This window comes from Neofelis nebulosa, chromosome 12 (assembly GCF_028018385.1).
Source record: "Neofelis nebulosa isolate mNeoNeb1 chromosome 12, mNeoNeb1.pri, whole genome shotgun sequence".
Taxonomy (NCBI): Eukaryota; Metazoa; Chordata; class Mammalia; order Carnivora; family Felidae; genus Neofelis; species Neofelis nebulosa.
This window is the reverse complement of record NC_080793.1, coordinates 27,715,791-27,740,183: the sequence shown is the minus strand read 5'-3', so window position 1 is coordinate 27,740,183 and position 24,393 is coordinate 27,715,791. Positions and strand designations below refer to the sequence as shown.

Below are 24,393 nucleotides of genomic sequence, written 5' to 3'. Positions count from 1 at the left end.
CTTAGGATGAATATAGCATGATGTATAAACTCGTCAGATCACTATGTTGTACACCTGAAACTTATGTAACATAGTGTGTCACCTATACTCAAATACAAAAAAAAAAAAAAGAATGAAAATAAAAATAAATAAAAAAATAAAAGACCTAGTGGAACTAAAACAGAATGGAGTAAGTGATGAAAAGCAGTATTTAAACAAAATTCCCAAATTAAAGACAGACAAGTGGGATAAATAATAAATCTACATCTAGATACTTCTTAAGGAAACTAATGTCAAAAACAAAAAAATTTGCAGGCTACCAGACAAAATAGGTTGTTTACAAAGGAACAGCAAATATACCTCTGAAACAGTAGAGGCCAGAAGATAATGGAGGTTATAGCATCTTTTAAAAGCTGAGGAGAAATAACTAAGAAAGTTATATGTAGTTAAAACCAACATTCAAGAGGGAAGTCAAAATAAAGACATTTACACATATAAAAAAGACTAAGAAAGTTTATGTCTCAGAGACCCACGCTTAAAGATCTATTAAAGGACCCAGAAGGAAGACATAATATATATGAAATAATGGTGAACACAGCAATGGGTAAAATATGTCAGTAAATTTATGAGCCATTGCCTGTAAAAAATAAAATGACAATGTGTTAAAAAGAAAAGTCAAAAAAGGAGAACTGTTGGGGCACCTGAGTGGCATAGTCAGTTGAGCAACCGACTCTTGATTTCAGCTCAGGTCATAATGTTACGAGTTCGTGAGATCAAGCCCTGCTTCAGCCTCAGCGCTGGCAGCATGGAGCCTGCTTGGGATTTTCTCTCCCTCTCTCTCTGCCCCTCCCATGCTTGTGCTCTCTTGCTCTGTCTCTGTCTCAAAAATAAATAAATAAACATTAAAAAAAAAAAAGGAAAACTTTTTTTTGTTTTTTATTTTTTTATTTTTATTTTTTTCAATATATGAAGTTTATTGTCAAATTGGTTTCCATACAACACCCAGTGCTCATCCCAAAAGATGCCCTCTTCAATACCCATCACCCACCCTCCCCTCCCTCCCACCCCCCATCAACCCTCAGAAAGGAAAACTCTTGATGATAAGTTGAGGAGGAGTTGATTTGTCAGTGTTCAAGGAGTAAAGTATATTTAAGTTCTGTGTGTAAGAAAAGGGTAGAGATTCTGCATACAATCTGTTTTTATTAGCAAATCTTATAGTGGCATATATATGTTAAAAGTAAACAGTAACTATTACAAACAGTATCTACTGCTAGTTAGAAATAGTATTTAAAACTTCCAGATAGGGGCATCTGGCTGGCTCAGTTGGTAGAGTATGGGACTCTTGATCTTGGGGTTGTAAGTTTGAGCCCCACATTGGGTGTAGAGATTACTTTAAAAAATATTTTTAAAAAACTTCCAAATAAACAGAACAAAAGGGAATTTATAAACATTTATCAATTAAAGGAAATTAGGAAAGGTGGGTCAAAGAAAAGGTATGGTAAGCTGAAAACATGTGAAGATAATCGTAATAACAGCATTATAATAGCCCTTACTGTGTATGTGCTAGATACTGTTCTAAGTGAGTACTTTACATTTATTTATTCATTGTATGCTGACATCTCTGTTAGGTACTGTTAGTACCCACATTTTATAAATGAGGAAGTTAAGGTACAAAGAAATTGACCAAGGTATTAACAACTGATAAGAGAGAGAGCCAGGATTTGAGCCCAGGCAGCCTGGCTCTAGAATTCAAAAAATGTCCAAATATATAATTAACCACAGGAAATAATAGCAGATTAAGCTAATTCATATAAAGATTAAAATGCAATAGAAAAAAAAAAACATACCCATATAATGCTTGGTAAAAGGCATACCTAAAGCAAAATCATACAGAAAGGTTAAAAAATTATAGAGATATAAAAAAGATATTCCCCAATACTATTAACCAAAGGAAACTGGTGCTAAATTAAAAGGCCCACTACACTATTTTACAGAGAAATGGTGCACCAAGAAGTGTTAGAGGACTTTAATAATGTGGTCTTTAAGTATATAAATCAAAAGCCGACGAAATTCTAATGAATATTGACATGTCCACAATTATGGTGGGAGATTCTGAAATACTTTTATTTTAAAAACTGCTGATTCAAGCAAAGAAGGAATTAATAAAACTATTGAAAATATGAGCAAAATCAACAAGCTTGATTTATCATATATATATGTAAAAGTCTTTACCCAACAAATGGTGGATATACTTTCTTCTCGGCTATAAATGGGACATTTACAAAAGTTGGTCATGTACTATATCATAAGGACAATCTTAATAAATTTCACATCATTAATAAAAATCTTCCTCTGTGTGTGTGTGTGTGTGTGTGTGTGTGTGTGTGTGTGAGAGAGAGAGAGAGAGATTCTCTGTTAACAGGTTAAAGGGAGAAAATATACAAGTTTATTTCAATAGGTGACATTGTTTGACCACAATGGAATTAAATTATAAATAAACAATTAAAGGCCTCTTTAAGATGTATGGAAACTTTAAAATGCCCTCATTAATAACTAATGAGTTTAAAATGGAGGGTTGATGGGGGTTGGGGGAGAGGGGAAAGTGGGTGATGGGTATTGAGGAGGGCACCTGTTGGGATGAACACTGGGTGTTGTGTGGAAAAAAAATAAAAAATAAAAACAAAAAAAAAAAAAAAAGGAAATAATAGTGGTAATTATAAAATTTTTAGGACTCAAAGATAATGTACTATACATATAAAAACTTGTAGGATGCAGTTAAAAGGATAGCAGTAAACCTGTAGCCTTAAAAACATTTAAATATTAAAAAATAGATTAAAAAAGCAAATTAAGGGGCACCTGGGTGGCTCAGTCGGTTAAGGGTCCAACTTCAGCTCAGGTCATGATTTCAGGGCTCGTGGGTTCAAGCCCTGTGTCAAGCTCTGTGCTGACAACTTACAGCCTGGTTCTGTGTCTCCCTCTCTCTCTGTTGCTCCCCTGCTCACATTCTGTCTTTCTTTCTCTCAGATGTAAATAAACATTAAAAAAAATATTAAAAAAACCAAATTAAGCATTTAATTGAAGAAAGTAAAAGTATAATGCTGTCAGCCTAAGCAAAGTGAAGGAAGAAAGCCAAGAGAAAAAAAAAATAATGAAATAGAAAACAGTATCAAAGATCAACAAATCCAAATGCTCGTTCTTAAAAAAAAATAAAAACTAGCAAATTAAACTAAACATCTAACAAGATTGATCAAGAAAAAAAGAAAAAGGACACTTGGATGGCTCAGTCTGTTAAGCGTCTGACTTTGGCTCAGGTTGTGATCTCACAGTTCATGGGTTCAAGTCCCATTGTTGGGCTCTGTGCTGACAGCTCAGAGCCTCAAGCCTGCTTCAGATTCTGTGTCTCTCTCTCTGTGTCTCTCCCCTGCTCACGCTTTGTCTCTCTCTCTCAAAAATAAACATTTAAAATTTTTTGAAAAAGAGTAAAATTAAATATTGACTACTGCAACCCAAGAGCTTTAGAGTTTATGCTCTTAACTATGTTACACTGACTTCCAAAGGAAAATGTTAGGGACGTTAAATCATTAAATTTGATAGTAAGGTGTAATACAAAAATGATAAAATTTTCCGGGCAAAAATAAATGTCAAAACTCAAGAAGATCTAGGAAACTTATACTCATGAAAGAAATTGAATTAATAATCAGAAATTTTTCTTTCCAGGGTGCCCAGGTGGCTCAGTCGGTTAGGCGTCCAGCTTTGTCTCAGGTCATGATCTCACGGTTCATGGGTTCGAGTCCCGCATCAGGCTCTGTGCTGACAGCTCAGAGCCTGGAGCCTGCTTCAGATTCTGTGTCTTCTCTCTCTACCCCTCCCCTGCTCACGTTCTGTCTCTCTTCTCTCTCAAAAATAAATAAACATTTAAAAAAAAAAAAAGAAAAATTCTCCTTTCCCCCTCTTGTCCCAACTGAGAGGCCAAGAAAGTTTACAGGAAAGTTTTCCATGCCTTCACAAAGTAGATTATTCCCTATATTATATCACCTATTTCAGAAAATTTAAAAAGGAAAAATATGAAAAATATGCTTTAAGCAACTCATTGTCTGAGATTGATAGCGAAACTGGATTTGGACAATGCCAACAAAATTTTTAAAGGGAAATTACAATATTGTCAAACAGATGAAAATATCTTAAATGAAATACAACAAATAAAATTTTATAGTATCTATATATTTGTGTAATTCACAACAATAAAGGATTAAAAGATTAAAAGAGAAAAACCTTTGATGATTGTTTCAATAGATGACATTAAAAACTTTTGATAAATTTCATAATTAACCAGAAGGGAGGGGAAAGATCTTTTAGCAAGTTTGAAATAAAAGGGATCTGGAATTTCCTTAACCAGATAAAGGGAATATACCAAAAACCTAGAGTGAGCAATCATATTTGCTGGTAAACTTTTTAGAAGCTTTTCTATTAAAATCAGAAACAAACAAAAACTGTGTGCTATCCTTGCTTCCATTAAGCCAAATGCTAGAGGGCTTAGGCATTGTAATAACACAAGAAAAAGAAATTAAAAATTAAAGAAGAGACCAAACTGACAATGAGAGTAAACCATTTGTGGTGTTTTACAGGAAATTCTTGTTTAAGACCATGGCTCTGCTGTTTTAACTTCAGAGTCTAATGCAAATTATGTTTAAAAAGGTCAGATTCAGATTGATGGTGTCTCTGTCTCACTAAGCCTAGCTACCTAGTAATAATAAAAGCAATGTTTTTCACTTAGCAATAATGTCTATAGGTTGTACAATTAAACTGGTGAGATTACTTTATCCCACCACCAGTAAGTGGTTTTACAGATTGTAAGGATGTCTGTGAGGAGAAAAAAATGGAACCAGTCTACTCCAACTAACTCTCTCTCTCTCTTTTTTTTTTTTTTAAAACTCCCAACTAACTCTTAATTCTAATTACTATTTTATGCAAAGATAAAATGAATGTGGTATGAAATAGAAATGTGAATGGAAGGATTTTTGTTTATGTGAAAAGATCCCTTGAACTTACTAGGTTCGAATTGAAATCTGTTCCCATTTTAGATCCTGTCTCAGAGCTTTCAAGTACAAACTGCTTAGCCAAACAGAATCTTAGCTTTCAAAGCTAAGGTAAGGTCGCAGACCCATGGTGTGGTCCAGTCGTAGTGTTTACTGGTAACCTGGACAGAGCACATGGCATGTGCTGTTCTCTGTCACCCACCCCCCCTCTTCCTCTCCACAATCCCATTTCACAATCTGTTTTCACATTTTATGGTTTGTTTATCTTTCCTCTTCTCCTAGGAAGCTGGAATTTTCTTTTTGCTGATCGAATTGAAAATTATTTAAGTGAAAAGAAAACCACAAAGATTTAGGGGTATTTCCATTCAGGAACAAAAATGACCGTTTCGGTTCAATTGTCTTTGAATTACTTTTAACATTGCATATGTAGTTTTAACGTTTTGGTTTTGTTCATTCGAACATTTCATTGTTTAAAATATTGCTGTTGTAAAATTTGTGGTATTCTCATCCACCCTGTATATCCCAGACCTGTGATTTTTCTTATGTTCACTTCTTTGATAGACTGTAGAGGCCAATATTTACGAGAGGGATTTCCTGGACTAGGTTACAAAATAGACCGTAATTTCTGCCTCATTTCAACTTCAGTGTGTCAACTTGATAGGAGGGGACAGGTGGACATTCTGGTGACCAGAATCTGATAGGGGAGGGTGGAGGCCGGTGATGGATGGCTGTGCCTGATGACAAAATAAGCATTTCCATGAATATGAGTGTGCAGAATAAAACTGGGACCAGCAGATGGTAGAGCTGTGCTGTATCTTATTTCTTCCTCAGCTCTGAGATTTTCTCTGGCCGTTTTTTCACAGAAGCCAGCTGGGATTGTCTATTAACTGCCAGCACCCATGGGTTTGGGGAGAAGGAACTTGTTGCTTTCTTTAGAATTTGTTCAGCCTCTCCTTTTCATGTATGGCTTCATGTTCATCTGGTGGTAAAACATGATATTTAACCGCAGAATACGTGAGAACTGACCTTTCCTTGGAGAACGTCCCAGCTAGATCCCATTTCTACAAAATGATTATGCTTTGACATCTGGCTTTTTTCCTGTTCCTTTTTTCTTTAATCCTCTGATATTTTAAATTTCTGTGATCTCTGTGATTGCCGCTTCAGATCTCATTACTGAAAGTTCTTTTCATGTTGTGAAGAGAAGAAACATTCCTCAGAAAACATCAACACAGAATATAGGGCTGTAATATAAACTTAAACCTCATGAACCTGCTCATTTTAGCTTTCCTTTGTAATATATTGAATTTAATTTACTGATCCAGAGTTCATTTAAGAAATGTGTTTTGGTTTGATTTCTCAAACTTACCTGCTAGTTAAAATAGTTCTGCTATAGACAGAGTAAGATTCATTATAACTAACATTGCCTGGGCTGGTGTCGAGATGTTCTTTAGCATTTGAGATGAAAGAAAGGCAGAAACTACAGATAGGTTTAAGGGACAGAAGCCTGGGAATGCATCTTGGAGTCATGCTTGCTGTATATCCTCGGGAAATCCAGGCTCTAAGAGAAAAGAAGATTCACCTCACACATGTGTTGCTTATTTTAGTGTTGTGTCGTCGGCTTCTTTCGGTAGTAGTTTGAATTGGATGGGGATTTAATGATATGTGAACTATTAAAAATAAGAAAGTAAGTTTGTGGCTGAGAACAGAGATTTAAAAAAAAAAAGGAGGGGGGCAAGTGGTAAAATAAAAGCAGGGCAGGAAGAATGGGTCTGTATAGCTGTCGTTAAGAGAGATATTGTTGAGGTGCAGACAGCCAAGCATTAGACCTCGATTCCTGCGTTTGAGGAGGGGGCTGGTGCGTGAAGCTTTACTCAGAAAGCTGTCTTAAGTGTGGCTTGATTCAGGTTGTCTGGCTGACTAGAAAGGTTTTGTTTCCATTCTCACTTCTGTACGTGCCTCCCCTCCATGTATGAAGAATTGCAAGTATTGGGGTGCCTGGTGGCTTAGTCGGTTAAGTGTCCAACTCTTGATTTCAGCTCAGGTCATGATCGCACAGTTTGTGGGATCAGGCCCCTTCTCGGGCTCTGCTCTGACAGCACAGAGCCTACTTGGGATTCTCTCTCTCCCTCTCTCTGCCCCTCCCCACTGATATACACTCTTTCTCTCAAATAAATAAATGAACTTTAAGAAAAAATGAAGAAGTGCAAGTATTAGAAATGTTGTAAAAAAAAAAAAGGAATAGTTAACTAGAATTTAAATAAAACTTTGAGGAAACAAAGAATATCTATATATTCATGGATTTATTTACCTGAGATGTTTAAGGAATGGCCACAGCTAAATCCAAGTCCTTCCCTGGGGTTTTCTGAGCTCTATCATTTTTCCTCCACTTTTTGGCAGCTTTTTGCTTTGACTTCATTCTCAGACAGGCTCTTTCTGCTAATAGATAACAAAGATGCTCAGCTTCCATCTCACCAGCTTAGAAACCTCAGCAAAAAAGGATGCCTCTTTCCTCCAGTAGTCCCAACGGAAATCCCAGAGTTGACTTTTATTTGCCTAATTTGTGTATATTCCCATCCCTGATCCAGTCACTATAATGTACTGGTTACGCCTGGGTCTTTGTACCTCAGGGGCCTGGGGGTTGGGTTAGCCCCTCCTAAACCATAGAGAATAAGGAGAGGCAAATGGAGGTGCTGTCAACATTAGAAGAGGAATGGGAGGGGCGCCTAGGTAGCTCAGTCGGTTAAGCATCTGACTCAATATCAGCTCAGGTCATGATTTCACGAGTCGATTCATGAGTTCCAGCCCCTCGTCTGACTCTGTGCTGACAGTATAAAGCCTGCTTGGGTTCTCTCTCTCTGCCCTTCCCCTGCCCACACACAGGTGCTCTCTCTCCCTCTCTCTCTCTCTCTAAATAAATAAACTTAAAAAAAAATAGAAGAGGAAGGGGATGCTGGACAGTCAGAAACAACAAAATACCCACCATGTCTGTCTTTCCCCAAAGCTGTTGAGTGGGAGAGGCCTTTCCTTCAGCCCAAAGTGCACTAGCAACTGGGTTCCTGAGATAAACTTTTACTCTTGAGCCTAACCCCTCTCCACATTGCCTCCGTTTTGCCGCAGGTACCTATTTCCCAAGTTTACACTGTGCTGGACTGAGTTTGTAGACATGAAGATTCATGTGCCCTGTGAAACCATTGACTACATTGAAGCCAACTATGGTAAGACCTGGAAGATTCCCGTGAAGACATGGGACTGGAAGCGCTCTCCCCCCAATGTACGGCCCAATGGAGTCTGGCCTATTTCTGAGTGGGATGAGGTTATCCAGTTATACTGAGACAGTAACTTGAAATGGTAGAATTCCTCGTCTGAAACAAAGGTGGATAACTGTTTAAGAAGATACATCTCTATGTGTCAAACGTAAGTAGGAGCCAAAGATATATGTCAGGTTTGAAGACGCAGAGAGTCTTAACCTCTGAGCCATCTGATTTAATCCTCTCATTCTACATTTGTTAAGGAGCCCCCATGTGCCAGGTGCAGTGCTAGGTTACAGTAGAGGAGCAGAGGTGATTGAGGCACGTGCCTGTCTCTCTTTCCCTTCCCTTTGGTAAGCACCTCAATTTTCCTTGGAGGGAAACACCCTCACCCTTTGAAGAGCTCATACAGAATACGATGTTCTTTCAAGATTTTAGATAATGCCTGGACTGGAACACAGGTTTATCGGGCAAAGCTAAGGAGGGATATACTCGTAGAAAAGAATAGCCCGTTGCTGCTATCAGCAGTGAAGCTTGTATGTTAGTTAGTGCTGCTTTTAAGGTTGTAGAGTCTGAGTTAATATTTAAGTGATCACACTTTAGATGGCCTCAAGAAAAGATGCTAGCAGATTCATTTTACAAGCAACCTGATATGGAGTTCATCTAGAGCACAGGGCATCATTCTACAAGAGAACAAGAGCTTCTTTTTAACTTTGTCGAAGATATGCAAATTTCCATACATTTTCTATTTTTATGTTTGAAATGAAAAGAAAGCTTATGCTTGTGTGAAGCTTAAATTTCCAGCCATTGTGAGAATATTTTCACTGACCTCTATAGCACTTGTTAACAAATCATTCAAGTGAGATCATGCTACCAGACAGGATTTTGAAAGGGTTGTCATTTCATGAAACTTACTTTCCTTATTTCTTTCCCAACCATCTGTTAGGTGGAAATATGAGCTATTCATGGACTTTAATATTTTCTGAACTTATAATCCTTGTACTCCCAATTTTAATGTTAACACTAAAATATTAATGGAAATACCTCTAATTTTTCTAATTGTACTCTTCATTGTACTCATTGATCAGTTACAGTTCCATATCTTTCATTCATGGCCTCTAAACAAATTTAAATGATATGTAAACCTACCTGTTCCCTTTCCTCTTCCAGTACTCTCTCACATCTCCAAAAGGAAGATAAGTGGCAAACCTGAGAAATGCTTTCTCCCCTGTCCCACCCCCACATCATAGTGTCTGTAAAGTCTGTGTCCATTCTAATTCTATCTCAATGTTCTATCTGTTGCTTATTGATGGGACAAGAGCGCAGACTCCCCTGCTTTATCAAGTACCACCCATTCTGAGACCCTTCAGGTTCCTTTTGCGCCCTCAGGATATGTTTCTGAGTGGGCTAGGATGACTCAGTCTCCCTCATCTCTTCATGGGTCACTTTAATTACATATTCCAAGTGAGAGGTAAAGGTATGCATAGTCACAATAAGCACTGCTCGCTTTTTCTTTGTCCAGGAAGGAGGCTGAGTCTTACATTTTGTCTAGGCTGCTTAGGACAACTTTCTGGGCAAGATCACAGATTTTCCTCTAAAACCAGAGAATAATAGGAGTGTCAGAAATGGAAACCAGAGGTCTGAGGGAATGGGCTTGACTGAGTTTTCCTAAAACAAAGTTGGGACAAGTGACCAGCAACCACCCCCACTCTATACTTTCAAAACATCAAAACCTTTTTTAAATAAATGGTAACCACTGACCTTCCTCTCTTGGGATGAGATTTCCATGCATCATCATTGGATCTTTTCATAACTAACATCATTAGGTTTTCAGGGACACGTATAGATTACCAGTAAACTTGTCCCCAGATGACAGGCCATTGTAATCAACTTTCCCTTTGCTGGAAAACCAGTCCATAGAAATCATACCCAAATTATAAATAGCTGAACCTAATTTAACTTTTCATGGTTGAAAAAATATCAGATAATAATAATAACGTTCCTGGACAGAATCCACCCTGCTTAGTGAGGACCATTTGCTCGTGCTTAGCATCTAGAAGTGCATACAAAAATGCATACTCATTTCTGCCCATTTCAAATTGGGGCTTCCACTGTTTGCCAAGGGCTCTTACCCGCTCCTATTTAGGTTATTTTTCTTTTATCTGTCCCTGGAGTCCAAGGTCTTAAAGTATCCAAAGTCTAAGATGTCTTGGCCTCATTGACAGAGGTTCTATATCCTTCCCTCCATAGATCACTGGCAGCTAACGTACCTTTCTTGGCTACCTTCTGGTTTCACAGGCTTCAGCTCTTGGGTCCTACCCTAGTTTGAGGGAGTGAGAGCTTTTCCCCATACTCTGAACGCCAGGCTTGCTTCTGATAGAGATTCAGCCATACTTCATCCTGTTGTTTCTTGACAGTTCTTAACTGTGCTGAGTGTCCAGAGACCTTGGTTTGGGTGAATCTACCATCACACCTCGTCAAATCACTTTTTTTCCTTCACCTTAGTATTCCAACAATAGTTCTCCTAATATGACCACTTTGAGGTTCACTTTGGCTTACCAGGAGAAAACCTCTTATAGTAACTTGGAGGTTAGGCACCCATGGATGTCTCCAGAGAGATCCTGAGAGGCAAGATTGATAACCTCCCACCTGACAACAGGTGGCCACTCTTCCTTCTCAAGGCAGGGAGTACTTGGCCTTCTCCCCTCTGCTGCAGCTACTGATACCTGGCCCCTGGAATAAAACTGCAGTTCTCAAAATCAGGCATCCCTAAGAAGCTGGGCAGTGGGATGGCCAGTTTCTTTGATTCCCTAGCTACAAACCCTGAAATATGACCACTAGCCTGCAGAATGTCTACCATCCTTCCCAAACAAGTTAACTCTTGAGGGAAAATCATCTTGCTCTTGAGTCTTAAAGACTAGAGGGTCACATTCATTTTCTCCTTATTTTGTAGCTAAATCAGTAAGCTATAGGAGTGATTTGATAAACAACAGAGGCTAAAACTCAGGAGTGCCATGACTTTGGGCCCTGTCCCTGTTTCAGTGCATCATGGCACAGCATCTTAACTCTGATTGAGATATTTGGCAGAGAAGTCATCCTGTGCCTAGGGACTCGGTTTCAGGGTGTTTCTGCCATTCCTCACTTAGTATCTTTCTGCCCAGATTGAGAACCCGAAGTGACAAAGAGATCAAGAAGGAGTGTTTCTTTCTTGTCCAAAATACTTACACTGCTTTCATACCTTTATCTGCAAAATGCCGTATCTCCAAAAAGTAAAATAGTTCATGTTTGGAGACATCAGCCTTTGGTCCTGATATTCTTAACATCCAGGAGTACCTGATTCTCTTAAGTTCAAGATGCATCCCATTGCTGCTTCACCCCATCCACCTCCCCAGGAAACAACACCAATCTGCTAAGCACCCACTTCCCAAGAGTCCTTCCTCCTTCCCTTATTGATACCCTCTTACGGATACAAGTAGTTGAGAATAATTCGACTGTGCTCATTCCTCTCCTTCTTTGTGACCCCAAACCATTGTATCCAGTCTTACCATGGCTGCAAAGCTTCTGATGGCACATGGGACAGCAGGGTGTTACATAGAAAAGCGGGGGTTTGTAGATTGGGGACCAGAGCAGCATCTGAGAAGCACACTTGGAACGAATTTCCACACTCCAGCCTAACACCTCACCCAGTATCACAAGCCTAAGAAAGTCTCCCCCAAGTTTCAACTCCTGGAAAATGAGTGATTCTTTCATCCTCAGTATTATAAATCGCCATGGGAAATGTTCCCTCAAAATCTAGTCAGAGAAAGTGCCACATTCCCAACTCCTGATACTTAATTATCATGGGAAAACTCCACTTCCTGACCAGACAAAAGGATATCTTTGAAAAAATGTCCCACCAGGAGTTTCTCTTTCCTCCTCTTCTTCCTCTGTCATTAAGACCTGGGCTAGGACACCTCTAACATTTCACTTAGGGGAGTCAGCATGTTGGTTTAAAAAGACCACAAACTTCTGAATTAGGCCCAAGTTTGAATCCTAGCTTCATCGTGTGGGATTTCTGGCAGAGAACCTCTCAGCCTCATTTTCCACAAAGTGAATTGGGGAGATGAGGTGTATTTCTTAGGATTTTCACTTAGGATAAAATGAAATAAAGTGCTTAGCACTGGGCCTAGTATTACTCAGGAGATGTTCCATTTCCTACTTCCAAGTCTCTTTTCTAATTATTTTTCAAATGGGATTGAAGTAACTATGGTTCAGAACATGAACCTTACTCAGGAGGTTGGGTGACTGCATTTGCTTAGGAAAAAAAATTGTTTCATTGTATCAAGGCATTAAAGGACAAATTATATGGTTCATGAATTCAGAGACATTACCGAGTTGTCTCCTCTAAATAGAACTTGTATTTTCATTTTATTGGTCAAACTTTTGTCTCCTAAAGACTCCGTATATGATCCCTTCTGTTATCTAGTTCCTTCGTCCCCAGCAATTTACTCTCTCTACCTCTGTACGTTTGGTACTTGCTCTGCCCCGGGCTTCTTCTTTAATATTCTAGTATATTCTAGAGATAAATTCTCGTCTCCTTGTTAGTAAATCTCTACCCAGCCAAAATCAGATGTACGTCATGATTTACAGAGGGAAAGAATTTGGAATACTTAGTTTCATATAACTATCAGTGCTGATGAACGTCTCTATCGGTATTTTAATAAAAGAGAGATGAAAATACTCATTTCCACCTTTTTCCATCAAATTTGTATTTCTGTCCCAGGCAAGAATCAACAGGGTATGTGATGCTTTTGTAAGCTTCTCTGCACAGGCTAAAATCTAATGATAGTTTATAAGTCATACAGGCCAGTTCAATAGTGATACCTCTTCACAGGACCAGTACTAAAGTAGGCAAGTCTACATTTTCCTAATGACAAATCTCTGCTTCTGTATTTACAGAACTTCTAAGTTAGGATACCCCCCCCCTTGGCCTCCCCCAACCCAACCCAATGTAGAGATTATGTGGAAACCCATTAGCCAACCAAGCTGTTGTATACTTACAAGCAGCTCTCACAGTGGGTTTGAAAGGGAGCATGAGGAGAATTAGAAGTACTGTATTTTGTTACATAAAACAATGTACTGTCTCCCGCACCATTAAGAAGAATTACAAGATTTTGTCGTCTTTTGATGACTCATTGAGAGCATGGGGAATAGTTCATGTGTTTGTTAAATGAAAATCGTATGTAGCTATTTGTGTGTCCGTTCCACTTTATAACCAGAAAAACATGATTGTGAATTTTTTAAACAAAGTGATATTTTAAACATGGGTAAATTTCAGTGTATGCTTACCAGTTTACTATTTGGTTTTATTTTCAGGTACAGGTAGTTTGTGGTACTACTGAAAATACCTTTAATATTATTTTGATCAGAATTTGTAATATATAATCGGTTTGGGATGATGAATAAAGTCTTTTTAATCACATGAGATATTTGTGTTTATTCTTGAAGTTTGCAGTAGATATTGTTATAGCCACTAACATTCATAAGCAACCTGGCAAAATAGTCCATCTTGCCACCGGTATAGTATTTCTAAAATTAAGGTAAAATGAAGTCATATGGGTGGATCCTAATCGAATATGACCGAGTCCCATAAGAAGAGATTAGAATACAGACAGGCACAGAGAGAACACTATGTGAAGATTAGAGAGAAGGTGGCCATCTACAAGTCAAGGAGAGAGGCCTGCAGAAGAAACCAACCCTACCAACACCTTGATCTTGGACTTCTAGACTATAGAACTGTGAGAAAATAAATGTCTGTTTTAAGCCACCCAGTCTTCATTAGGCAGCCCTTGATTAATGCAGTAATCAAGACAGTGTGGTATTGGTAAAGAGATAAACACATAGATCACCTGAAGAGAATAAAGAAGCCAGAAATTGATACACAAATGTGCTCACCAGGATTGTTGATCAAAGAGCAAAAGCAATTCAGTGGGGGCAAGGATAGCCATCTCAACAACAATAACAAAAATAACCTCAACTTGAAATTCATACTTTATACAAAAATGAACTCAGGTATAATGTACTAAAATGTAAAACTACGAAACTTTCAGGAAAAAAAATCTTAATGATCTAGGACTAGGCAGAGCTCTTTCTTAAGACTTGATACCAAAAGCACAATTCATAAAAGGAAAAATTGATAAGTTGGATTTCATCAAAAATTAAAATTTGCAGCTCTGCAAAAGCCTACCAGAAAAGGATGGAAAGTCAAGCTACAGACTAGGAGAAAACATTTGCAAACAACATGTCTGACAAAAGACTAGCATCTAGAATATATAAAGAACCTGAACCCTCAACAGCTTAGAAAAATCCAAATAGAAAATGGGCAAAAGACATGAATAGACATTTCCCTGGAAAAGATCTACAGGTGACAAGCACGCTAAAAAGATGTTCAACGTCATTAACCAAGCAGTCAAAAGCAGTAGCCAAAGCAATCCTGAGAAAGAAGAACAAAGCTGGAGGCATTACACTTGCTGGTTTTACACTAAATTATAGTGCTATACCAATCAATACAGTACTAGCATACAAACAGACACATAGACCAATGGAACAGAATTGAAAGCCTAGAAATAAACCCCTGCATAAACAGTCAACTAATATTTGATGAAGGAGCCAAGAATACTGAACAGAGGAAATACAGTCTCTTTAATGGGCTGGATGGAGTGCCTGGGTGACTCAGTTAAGCATCCGACTTCCGCTCAGGTCATGATCTCCCAGTCCGTGAGTTTGAGCCCTGTGTGGAGCTCTGTGCTGATAGCTCAGAGCCTGAAGCCTGCTTCAGATTCTGTGTCTGCCTCTCTCTGCCCCTTCCCCGCTCACACTCTGTCTCCCTCTCTCAAAAATAAACATTAAAAAAATTAAAAAATAAAAATAAATAAGTGGGGCTGGGAAAACTTGGATATTCACATGCAAAAGAATGAAACTAGACTTCTATCTTACACCACTCACAAAAATTAACTCAAAATGTATTTGCATAAATGTGAGGCTTGAAACCATAAAACACCTAGAAGAAAATGGGAAAAAAAACTTCCTTGACATTGCTCTTGTCAATGGTTTTTTGGATATGTCACAAGAAGCACCAAATGCAACAAAAGTGAAAGTAAACAAGTGGGACTACATCAAGGTTAGAAGCCTCCACAAAGGAAAGGAAACAACAATGAAAAATAACCTATAGAGTGGGAATAAATATTTGCAAACAATATATCTGATAAGAGGTTAATAGGCAAAATATGTAAGGAACTCCTACAACTCAATAGCAAAAAGTAGCATAATCCAGTTAAAAGTAGGCAAGGAAACCGAATAGACATTTTTCCAAAAGAGATACTCAAGTGGCCAAAAGGTACATGAAAAGGTGGTCAACATCACTAATCATCAGGAAAATGCAAATCAAAACTTCACATCTGTTAGAATGGCTGTTATCAAAAAGAAAAGAGCCAAAAAGTGCTGATGAGAATGTGCAGAAAAGGGAACACATACGCACTGCTGGTGGGAATGTAAATTGGTGCAGCCACTAGGAAAATGGGATGAAGCTTCCTCAGAATATTAGAAATAGAGCTACCATACTACGATCCAGCAGTTCCACTTCTAGATGTTTATGTGAAGGAAACGAAATCATTATGGCAAAAAGATTTCTGCATCCTCTGTACATTGTAGCTTTACTTACAATAGCCAAGATATGGAAACAACCTAAGTATCCATCAAGGCATGAATGGATAAGAGGATGTGGTATATAGAGAGAGACAATGGAATATTATTTAGCCACAAGAAAGAAGGAAATCCTGCCATTTGTGGCAACATAAGTGAACCTTGAAGGCATTATGTTAAGCGAAGTATCAGAGAAAGACAACTACTGTATGATCTTGTTTGTACGTGGAATCTAGAAAAACAAAATTCATAAACAGAGAAGAGATTGGTGGTTGCCAGAGAAAGAGGGTAGGGACAGGGATAATTGGGTGAAGGTGGACAAAAGGTACAAACTCCTAGTTATGAGATAAGTTCTTGGGATATAATGTACAGCATGATGAGTCCAGTTAACAATACTATATTGTATATTTGAAAGTTGCTAAGAGAACCGAAGTTAAAAGTTCTCATCACGAGAAAACAAAACCTTGAGCCACGTGAGGTGATGGATGTTAACTAAACTTGTCATCATTTCACAATACATACATATCATCTATCATATATTATGTTGTACACCTTAAACTCAAACAGTGTTATAGGTCAATTACATCTCAATAAACCTGGGGCAGATGTTGCCATTTCTGTTTGTCATAATTTCTTCCATGAACACTTCATGAGCTATTACTGAAGCAAATATTCACAAACAAACCAGTCCTTGCTCTGCTGATAATTAGAAACCATCTTTTGTGCTGTCACTGGTACGAGAAGTGACTTCGGTCAGAGCTTGCAGGTGGTTCAGCCTGTGCCCCAGCTCTGCTTCATCACACTTTGTGTCTGGGGCTCTTATCTTTTTCTTTCTACACAAAAATGCAAAGTATGCTGAATTTCAGTGTTTTCCTCTTCCAAAATGTATACTTTTCCAGAAATCTTGTGGAAATGCCCATCTTTACTAAAAGTTACTACTGCTTCTATTTCTAACCTAAATTTACACCTTTGCTGTTTAAGAAAGTTTCCCTATGACTGTTCTTCTCACCTCCATGTAACGTACCCAACCTTCATATAAACTGCTGACCCAAGGTGCTAAGTGTACCAGCATTTTCTGAAGGGAGTAAAAGTTATCATTGTTAATAGAGGAGTAAAGACAGAGAGCTATAATACTGATTATTAATATAACTTTTTAAAAAGATGTTCAGCATCATTAACCATCAGGGAAATGCAAATTACAACCACAATGAGGTATCCACTGCACACCTGTTAGAATGGCCAAAATTTTAAATCATGGTAACACCGAATCCTATAGTTGTCTCTAATAGGGTTTTCTTTTTGGATGTGTACTGTACCCCATTGTTTGTACTATGATTTTCCTAGAGAATGTCCTTCCACGTTTTACAAAAATTAATAATATATAAATAACATTCTTTGTTAAAGATTTAAAGGAATAATCTTGTCACAGTTTTTAGAAGACAGATTTTTAGGTTTTTTGTTTTTTCTCCTTCCTTTCCTCCAATTCTTCTTTGATTTGCTCTGTAAATTTAGTAATCCTCTTTAAAACTTATTTTCTCACTTATTACTCATTTGTATCCTTTTTAGTTGACCGTTCCGAAATTTGATTTAGCAGCAAGAGCCCTTTAGCAGCTGGTATCATTATTCTTAGGCTTCTGTAAGTTTAACTAATTTCATATTTATCACCAGTTTTTTTTTCCTCATCTAAAACTCCTAGATTCAATCTTTCCCTCTAGTTTCAATAATTTGGAGAAAATTTTCTAGTGAATGAATATTGCAGGAAGGGTAATTGGGTGACTAATTTTCTGAACCTATGTTACCACCATAGTTTGTCAGCTCTCTTAGAAGAATGATAGTTGGAGGGTGTACGAGTTTGTTTTGGAGCTTAAACTGTGCAAACCTCTAATCCAACCACATCCTGTTTAACAGAAAAACCAAAGGGTGACTTCACAGACCAAGGGAAAGCCTTTGCTTTTAGGAAGCTGTCCTTGCCTCGTGTCATGCCGGTTATCATTCACCATGAGCTGTCTTTCCTCCATATCCTATTGGAAGACCAGAACATGTGTAGCGGTACTGTCCAAATAGAGCATCCAGTGATGCTGGGAATGATCTCTGTCTGCACTGTCCAGTGCAGTAGCCACTAGCCACATGTGAGTATTGAGCACTTGAAATGTGGCAAATATAACCAAGAAACGGAATGTTTAATTTTAAATTAAATAGCATCATGTAGCCAGTAGCTAGCAGTATTGGATAATGCACATTGAGAGCGTTTGATGAGAGCAACAAGGGCTTAGGAGTTGTACAGATTGAGACTCAAATCCAGGAGCACCACTTTCTAGTTTTGTGATCGTGGGCTAGTTATTTAACTTCTGAGTTCCAATTTTTTTCCAACTAATGGGGCTGAAGTTAATACCTAACCTCTAAGGGTTATTATAAGAAATACAGGGGGGGCACCTGGGTGGTTCAGACTTCGGTACATTTCTGCTGTCAGCACAAAGCCCACTTCAGATCCTCTGTCCCTCCCCTCTCTCTGCCCTCTCCCCTACTTGGCGCTCTCTGTCTCTTTCAAAGTAAATAAATAAGTAAATGTAAAAAAAAAAAAAAAAAAGAAATATAGGAAATCTACAGCTTCTGGTAGATGTTCAATAATGATAGATATTGGTAATATTATTATCTTGCTTTTATTTCTACTTTTGCAATAAATCCTATGAACATATTTTCCTAATAAACCCGAGGAATAATTTTTCTGTGAGATTAGATATTTAAGAGTTCTCCTGGTAGAGGGCCCTCTCCTGAGATCTGGTGATAACAAATGACCCTGATCTCAAAGGCACAGTTACATGCTTTGTCTTCTAGGGAGACAGGACATGGGATTAAAACAATACTTAACAGAATTGAGTCTGAAAGACCAAGCTTAGAAAAAGGGACCAAAGGTCCCAGACTTTGTGGAAGGCAGCCTGAGCATCCAAAGCTAGAAAAAGCTCTAGGAAGGAGGGCAGGGGAGGGACAGTGAGGTGCAGCTGGATCTTAAGACTTAATGAACAGAAAATTTGCATGAAGAAAGGGAAGAAAGCATTTCTGAAGAAAGGAAGTCAATAAAATCACAGAATGGGCTTTATAGGACAGTACATAACACTGCCTGGCTATAGTCTATGGCCATACTACCCTGAAAGCGCCCAGTCTCATCTCGTCTCAGAAGACCACCTGGCTATGTATGGATAAATAGTTTAAAGAAATACAACTAGAAAAGTGGGCAAGGAGCAGACTGGGGTGGGAGGGGCCCCCGAATATCCTGCTGTGAAGTTTGGATAAGAGAAAGTGTAGAAACGATATTTGAGTAAGAACATGGTGTCTTTAATAAACACTCCTGGCTAAATTACTACTCACAGGTACTGTGCTGAGAACTGAGGTTCATTTGTTGTCTCACCAAATATTCATGAAGCACCTCCAAGGCCAGGTGGGGATTGGGGAGAATTTAGGTTCACTGAGACTGATCCCAGAAACCCTGGGATCCCTACAGTTGCAGGGACAGAGGACTGAGGCTTACCCAGGTGGACATAAGATGCCAAGTGTCTCAGGTAAGGTCACTACTAGAATTCCCAGCCATTGCCAGACACAGACACAGGGCATCCAGGGACAGGAAGTGTTTGAGGCTGAGGGGCACTTGGTATTGGTCTGGGAAATGGGGCTGCAGGCCACAGAGAAGAAGTATTATGGGACCAATGTAGGGTCTTATCCAGAGGGTTCAGGGAATTAGAGAGCCAAGACAAAAGTGTAGATAAATTGGGGCAGGAGAGTTGGTAGTGAGGTCCTGGGTTCTGGAGGAGATTTGAAAGTAATTTCTGGAAAGGGGTAAAGGAGTGAGGACACACTGGTCAGTGTTAGACCTGAGGCAGCACAATCCAGCAATGTGAGAGAAGTGGGGAAGAGGCTGGAGCCATTTCTACACCTGTTGCTTCAGCTGGAAACCAGGACCGGTTGCACTCTCCATGTGGAGACAAGTCTTAGCTATGGGAACTGGGGAAAGGAGAAGTCAGGAAAGGAGATGTGCCCAGGAGAGATGTTAAATTCTAGGTCTTAACTTGGTCCTCATTTCCCTGTTGTCTGTCTGCCTCTGGAGGATCTGGTCTCCAAAGTGGAAAGAGGAACTGTTCTAGTTGTATGACGGGGCAACTTGTGCTAACAACGGACTTGACTCTCCTTAGTTCAGGCAACTTGTAAGGAAGCCAGATCTCCACCAGCCAGGGAAGATAGATGTGCTCTTGGGTAGTGCAGAAGTATGTGTGTGGCAAGAAATCAAGGTTTCCTCTGTAGGTTTTTTATTGGTTACATTTAAAATAACATCCTCTAATTGTCCTAAGAAGCCCCAGTGGAACTTCCTGAAAACATCTGCTCAATTTGAGGGTGAGGGGTGCATCCCTCATCCCCTCGATGTATGTATTTGGTTCGGGATTTGTCAGTCTGGGAAGCTGAGGACTCTGGGCAGCTCAGGCCTGGCAGATTTCCCCCACCTGCCTAAAATATGACCCAGGGGGGCAGAGGCCCCTTCCCAGCCCAGTCCTGCGCCTCCACTCTCCAGCCCCTGGAGCTGTGGCCTTTATTTCAAGTCTGGTCCCCAGGGGGCTGAGTGAGGAATGAGGACAGCTGATAAGCCTGGCATTATTGACTTTATGGGGAGTATTCAATGAATTTACTTTCTGCGAGAAGGCTACACTCTTATCTGCTGCCCACAGAGCGTCCAAATCCTCATCTAGGGGACCCATTTGATGAGTCATGTCTCTTATACAAAGACAAGAGAATATAAAGAGGAGAAGGAGCGTCCCACCCCACCTCTTTCTTTTCTCCAGTACTTGGTTCTGCTCCCCCCACCCCCACCCCCACCCCCACCCCCACCCTTGCTTTCCCACTGCCCTTGGGGTTATTGGCTGGAATTAGCACTCTCCGCTCTAGCCCTCAGAGTGAAGGCCAAGCCAGCCTGATCTTGAGAGTGTCAGCAGCTGGGCACACCCAGGGCTGCGCGTCCCTCTAATTGTCACTATGGGAAGAAAAGCCCACTTGCCTGAGGCAGCTATGTGCCCTGCTTTCTGCTGCAATGGTCAACATTTGCTCTGGACAGGCCTCAACACCAGGTGTCCTGATGGAGATATGTGTGTGCATGTGTGTACTGGGTGTTACTAAGAGGTTCTCGGTCTGGGGAACTGGAGAGTAGAAATTAATTCTAAGAGGGATCCTGACGCTGAAGAGAAACTCTTCTTTCCCCTCCTTGATATCTCCTTCATCCAGCTCTGGGCTCCGTTTGATTCAAATAGTGGAAGGAAATGAATGCTTCTTAGCAGCACAGGACCCAAAGCAATTGGAAGGAGGGAGGTGGGAGCCAGGATGGCTGGGTTGGGCAAATGAAAGAAAAACAGGAAAGTACCCTGTGGAGGATATTTGAGGCATGTGTTCAGACTCTCAATCTAGTTTTAGAATAGAGTTTTTCCTGGTAATAAAAATGAAAACATTTATTGAGCAACTATGATTTTATTAGTTGCCTGTTATCACCGTTTTTAAGAAGCATTTACTCCAAATCACTCACTGAATTTTCACAGTAAGCCATGAAGCCTCGGCTTCATGAGAATGTTTCCAATTCGTAGCTGAGAAAATTGAAGCTGGGAGACTTTGAGTAACTTGCTCAGGATGGCAACGAGTGTCAGAGCAAGGATTCAAACACCAGTCAGTCTGCCTCTGCAGCTGATCAAAGGCCTTCTCTTAGCTATTACCCACTTGGTATTTCTTAGTACTATATCCCACTTAATTCCCAGCAAATCGGTGAGTATTTGTGATTCCTATTTGTTTAGAAAACAGCCTCAGAAGGGTGAAAAAAATTTATTTTGCAATTATTTCAGGTTTTTGTTTCTTCAATAAGTAGCCAGTTTAATTGACAAAGTGACACAGCAGTATGGACCTCTAAAGCAATTAATAAATTCCTCTACTTGCAATCCAGACCAGTAATCTTATCGTTGTACTTATCCCAGACAAGACACAGGATTAGACAGCAAACAGAGAAAACAGAGGAAATGAGAAAAGGCATCCAAAAGATAGTGTTACAAGAGTGCAGGAAACTTTGCAAATCTGATTGTGGATGGATCATTCAACACCCCCCGCCCCCCGCTTCTCTATTCAAACAGGGCTTCACATTTGGATCCAGTTGAGGACCATCCCTGAGATTCAATGTTTGATGCTTCTTCAATGCAGGATGTCTGCTAACTCAACGAGGCAGGCTGTGGCCACCTTCCAAGTAAGGATAACTTTGTTTACAGAATAATACTGTTTCTCTTCCTTGGTCAGCTAAAGTCGCTGTATGCTGCAGGGGAAAAAACCCAATGGACAGAGGGTTTTTTCCCTCCTAAATCAATTTTTTCCTTTATTGTTCCTGTCTGTGAGTATGTCCAGGGCCACAAAGCCCGTATACATCCGAGACTCTGGTCTGCAGATTCTAGCATCTTTCCTTTTCTGTCATGACTAGGGAATGACTCAGGAAAGTCCAGAAATGACGATAAAGCAGCCAGATCTCTCTTTCCTTGTGAGAGACGACCAAAGCTCTCACCCATCCAGCACCCTTCCCAGTGCTCCAGTAGAGATGTGGGCCGTGTCAGCTTATTTCTCCTTCCAGATGCCCTGCCTTTCTCTGCAGCCACTTGCTTTATTACTTTTTCATTTGGAGGAGGTTAGAGGAGAGGAGGCAGGAAAAGCCTCAGAGGAGGTAAGCTAACCTCTAAGTGACTCTATGGGTCCTGTGAATGCAGTGACATTAACGTCCATGAGAATTTACAGCCACTGCTGGCTCTGGAATGATGTTTGCCTGAGAACCACTAGTAAAACAGCTGCATAGGAAGTCTTGCTTCTTTGGGCATACTTTTTCATACTTAACTTCTTTGGGAGCAATATTTTGTTTTGTCAAGGATGATAACTCATTATGTAACTTTATAATCAAAATATATAATTTCTCACAATAAATGAAAAAAATTGGGTGTAATACCTTGCATGACACCTAGTACTTCTTGCTAAATAGTGGGGTAGATGATTTGGCGTCTGGCTCCCCTAACTGGTGCTCAGTATTACCCCCAGGTCAACCCAGCACCCTCTCTCTTGTCACAGCCTGCTAGGTAGTCTCCTCACATCTCTTCTCACCCTCTGCGTACAGCAGCCAGAATGCTCTTCTCTTCTTAAAAAATAATCACCAAAACCTCTCCTGTGGCCTGGGAAGCATTCATTTCACAGCAACAAGCTATGTGTCTTCTGGCAGAAAGCAGGGGAGGCTGGACGCAGCCATTTGGAGAAATGAATCCGAATGAATGCTGTCTTGCATTCATTCAACAAATGTCTTATCAAGCAGCTTTCATGGGCAGTGAGCACAGCTTGTGGGGTTTAGCGAGTGACAAAGTTAAGTCCTTGCCCTCTTGACACTTAGTGTACAGCAGGCAACTCAATAAGCAAGTAAACTAGAATGAGATTTGCCGTGGAGAATTCATCATGGCGATGGTGCCCCTTTAACAAACCAGGGTGGCAAAGGAATTTCAATTTGCCAAATACAGTTTCACAGAAAGATAAAACCTGTGGCCAAGAGTCACACCCACACAATGACAAATTCACTGTAAAAGAATGGACACTTTTATTTTGAGAATGCAGGGTAGGATGTAATAATATAAAATTCATGACGAAAAGCAAGGCAAAGAGGGCCGTTTCACATCGATATGGGGTACAGTTCTCTAAATCAATAAAACTTTCATGAGTCTTCATGTGTCAAATGCACTGTATCTTAAAATATGAAGATCTAAAGCAAATACTCCTGGACAAACGGAAAGGGAGGAACAAACATGAAATAGTAGAGGGAGATTTTCATATAACCCTGTCAAATAGATTATAATAGACCAAAACCCCCCAGAAGAATGCAAAGGATTGATTTAGTGGATGTGTATAAAGACATTTTATTTTTCAAACAGAGCTATACCTCTACAGCTTATGGATTATTTGTAACAGTTGATCATCTATTTTACCAAAGAGAAGCTCTCAATAAATATCCCAAAGCAAAAAATGTATGGAGCATATCTTTGACTACACCACAATAACATTTGAAATTAATAGCAAATGGCTAACCAAAAGTACAACAACAAAGAAAATTTTAAAGATTTTCTTTAAAAAAGAAAAATTAAAATAAACAACAGATGTTAGAAACTAATGACAGCGATAGCATAAATGGAAACACAGGATGACACAAAAGGTATATCAGAAGAAAAGTCATAGCCTGAAAATTAATAAAATAAGCACTCAATCTAAGAATGGGAGGTGGAGAGAGAACAAAATAAATGTAAGCAAATGAGAAAAGCAGATTTAATAAAGATAGAGTAGACATTAATTGTATCACAGAGGTAGTTATCAAAAAGAACAATAAAATGCATAAGCTTCTGCAAAGCTAATCAAGTAGAGAA

At 39.4% G+C, this 24,393-nt stretch overlaps 1 protein-coding gene and 1 long non-coding RNA gene across 4 annotated transcripts in view; one reads left to right on the top strand and one right to left on the bottom strand.

Moving 5' to 3' along the window:
- The window catches only part of FKTN (fukutin), a 98,417-nt gene that overhangs the window by 61,820 nt on the left and 12,204 nt on the right, over positions 1 to 24,393 (top strand). For all 3 annotated transcript variants that reach the window (XM_058694669.1, XM_058694671.1, XM_058694668.1), the window contains exons 10-12: positions 8,133 to 8,230; positions 17,852 to 18,072; positions 22,093 to 22,202. In XM_058694669.1, the coding sequence (XP_058550652.1) occupies positions 8,133 to 8,230; positions 17,852 to 18,066 (313 nt within the window). In that variant the 3' untranslated portion in view covers positions 18,067 to 18,072; positions 22,093 to 22,202. The remainder of the gene's footprint in view (positions 1 to 8,132; positions 8,231 to 17,851; positions 18,073 to 22,092; positions 22,203 to 24,393) is intronic.
- On the bottom strand, positions 6,007 to 9,602 carry LOC131491548 (uncharacterized). Its single transcript, XR_009251521.1, has 3 exons — positions 9,413 to 9,602; positions 7,324 to 7,451; positions 6,007 to 6,197 (listed from the first exon to the last, which is right to left on the bottom strand). It is a non-coding gene; the product is annotated as an uncharacterized LOC131491548 (long non-coding RNA).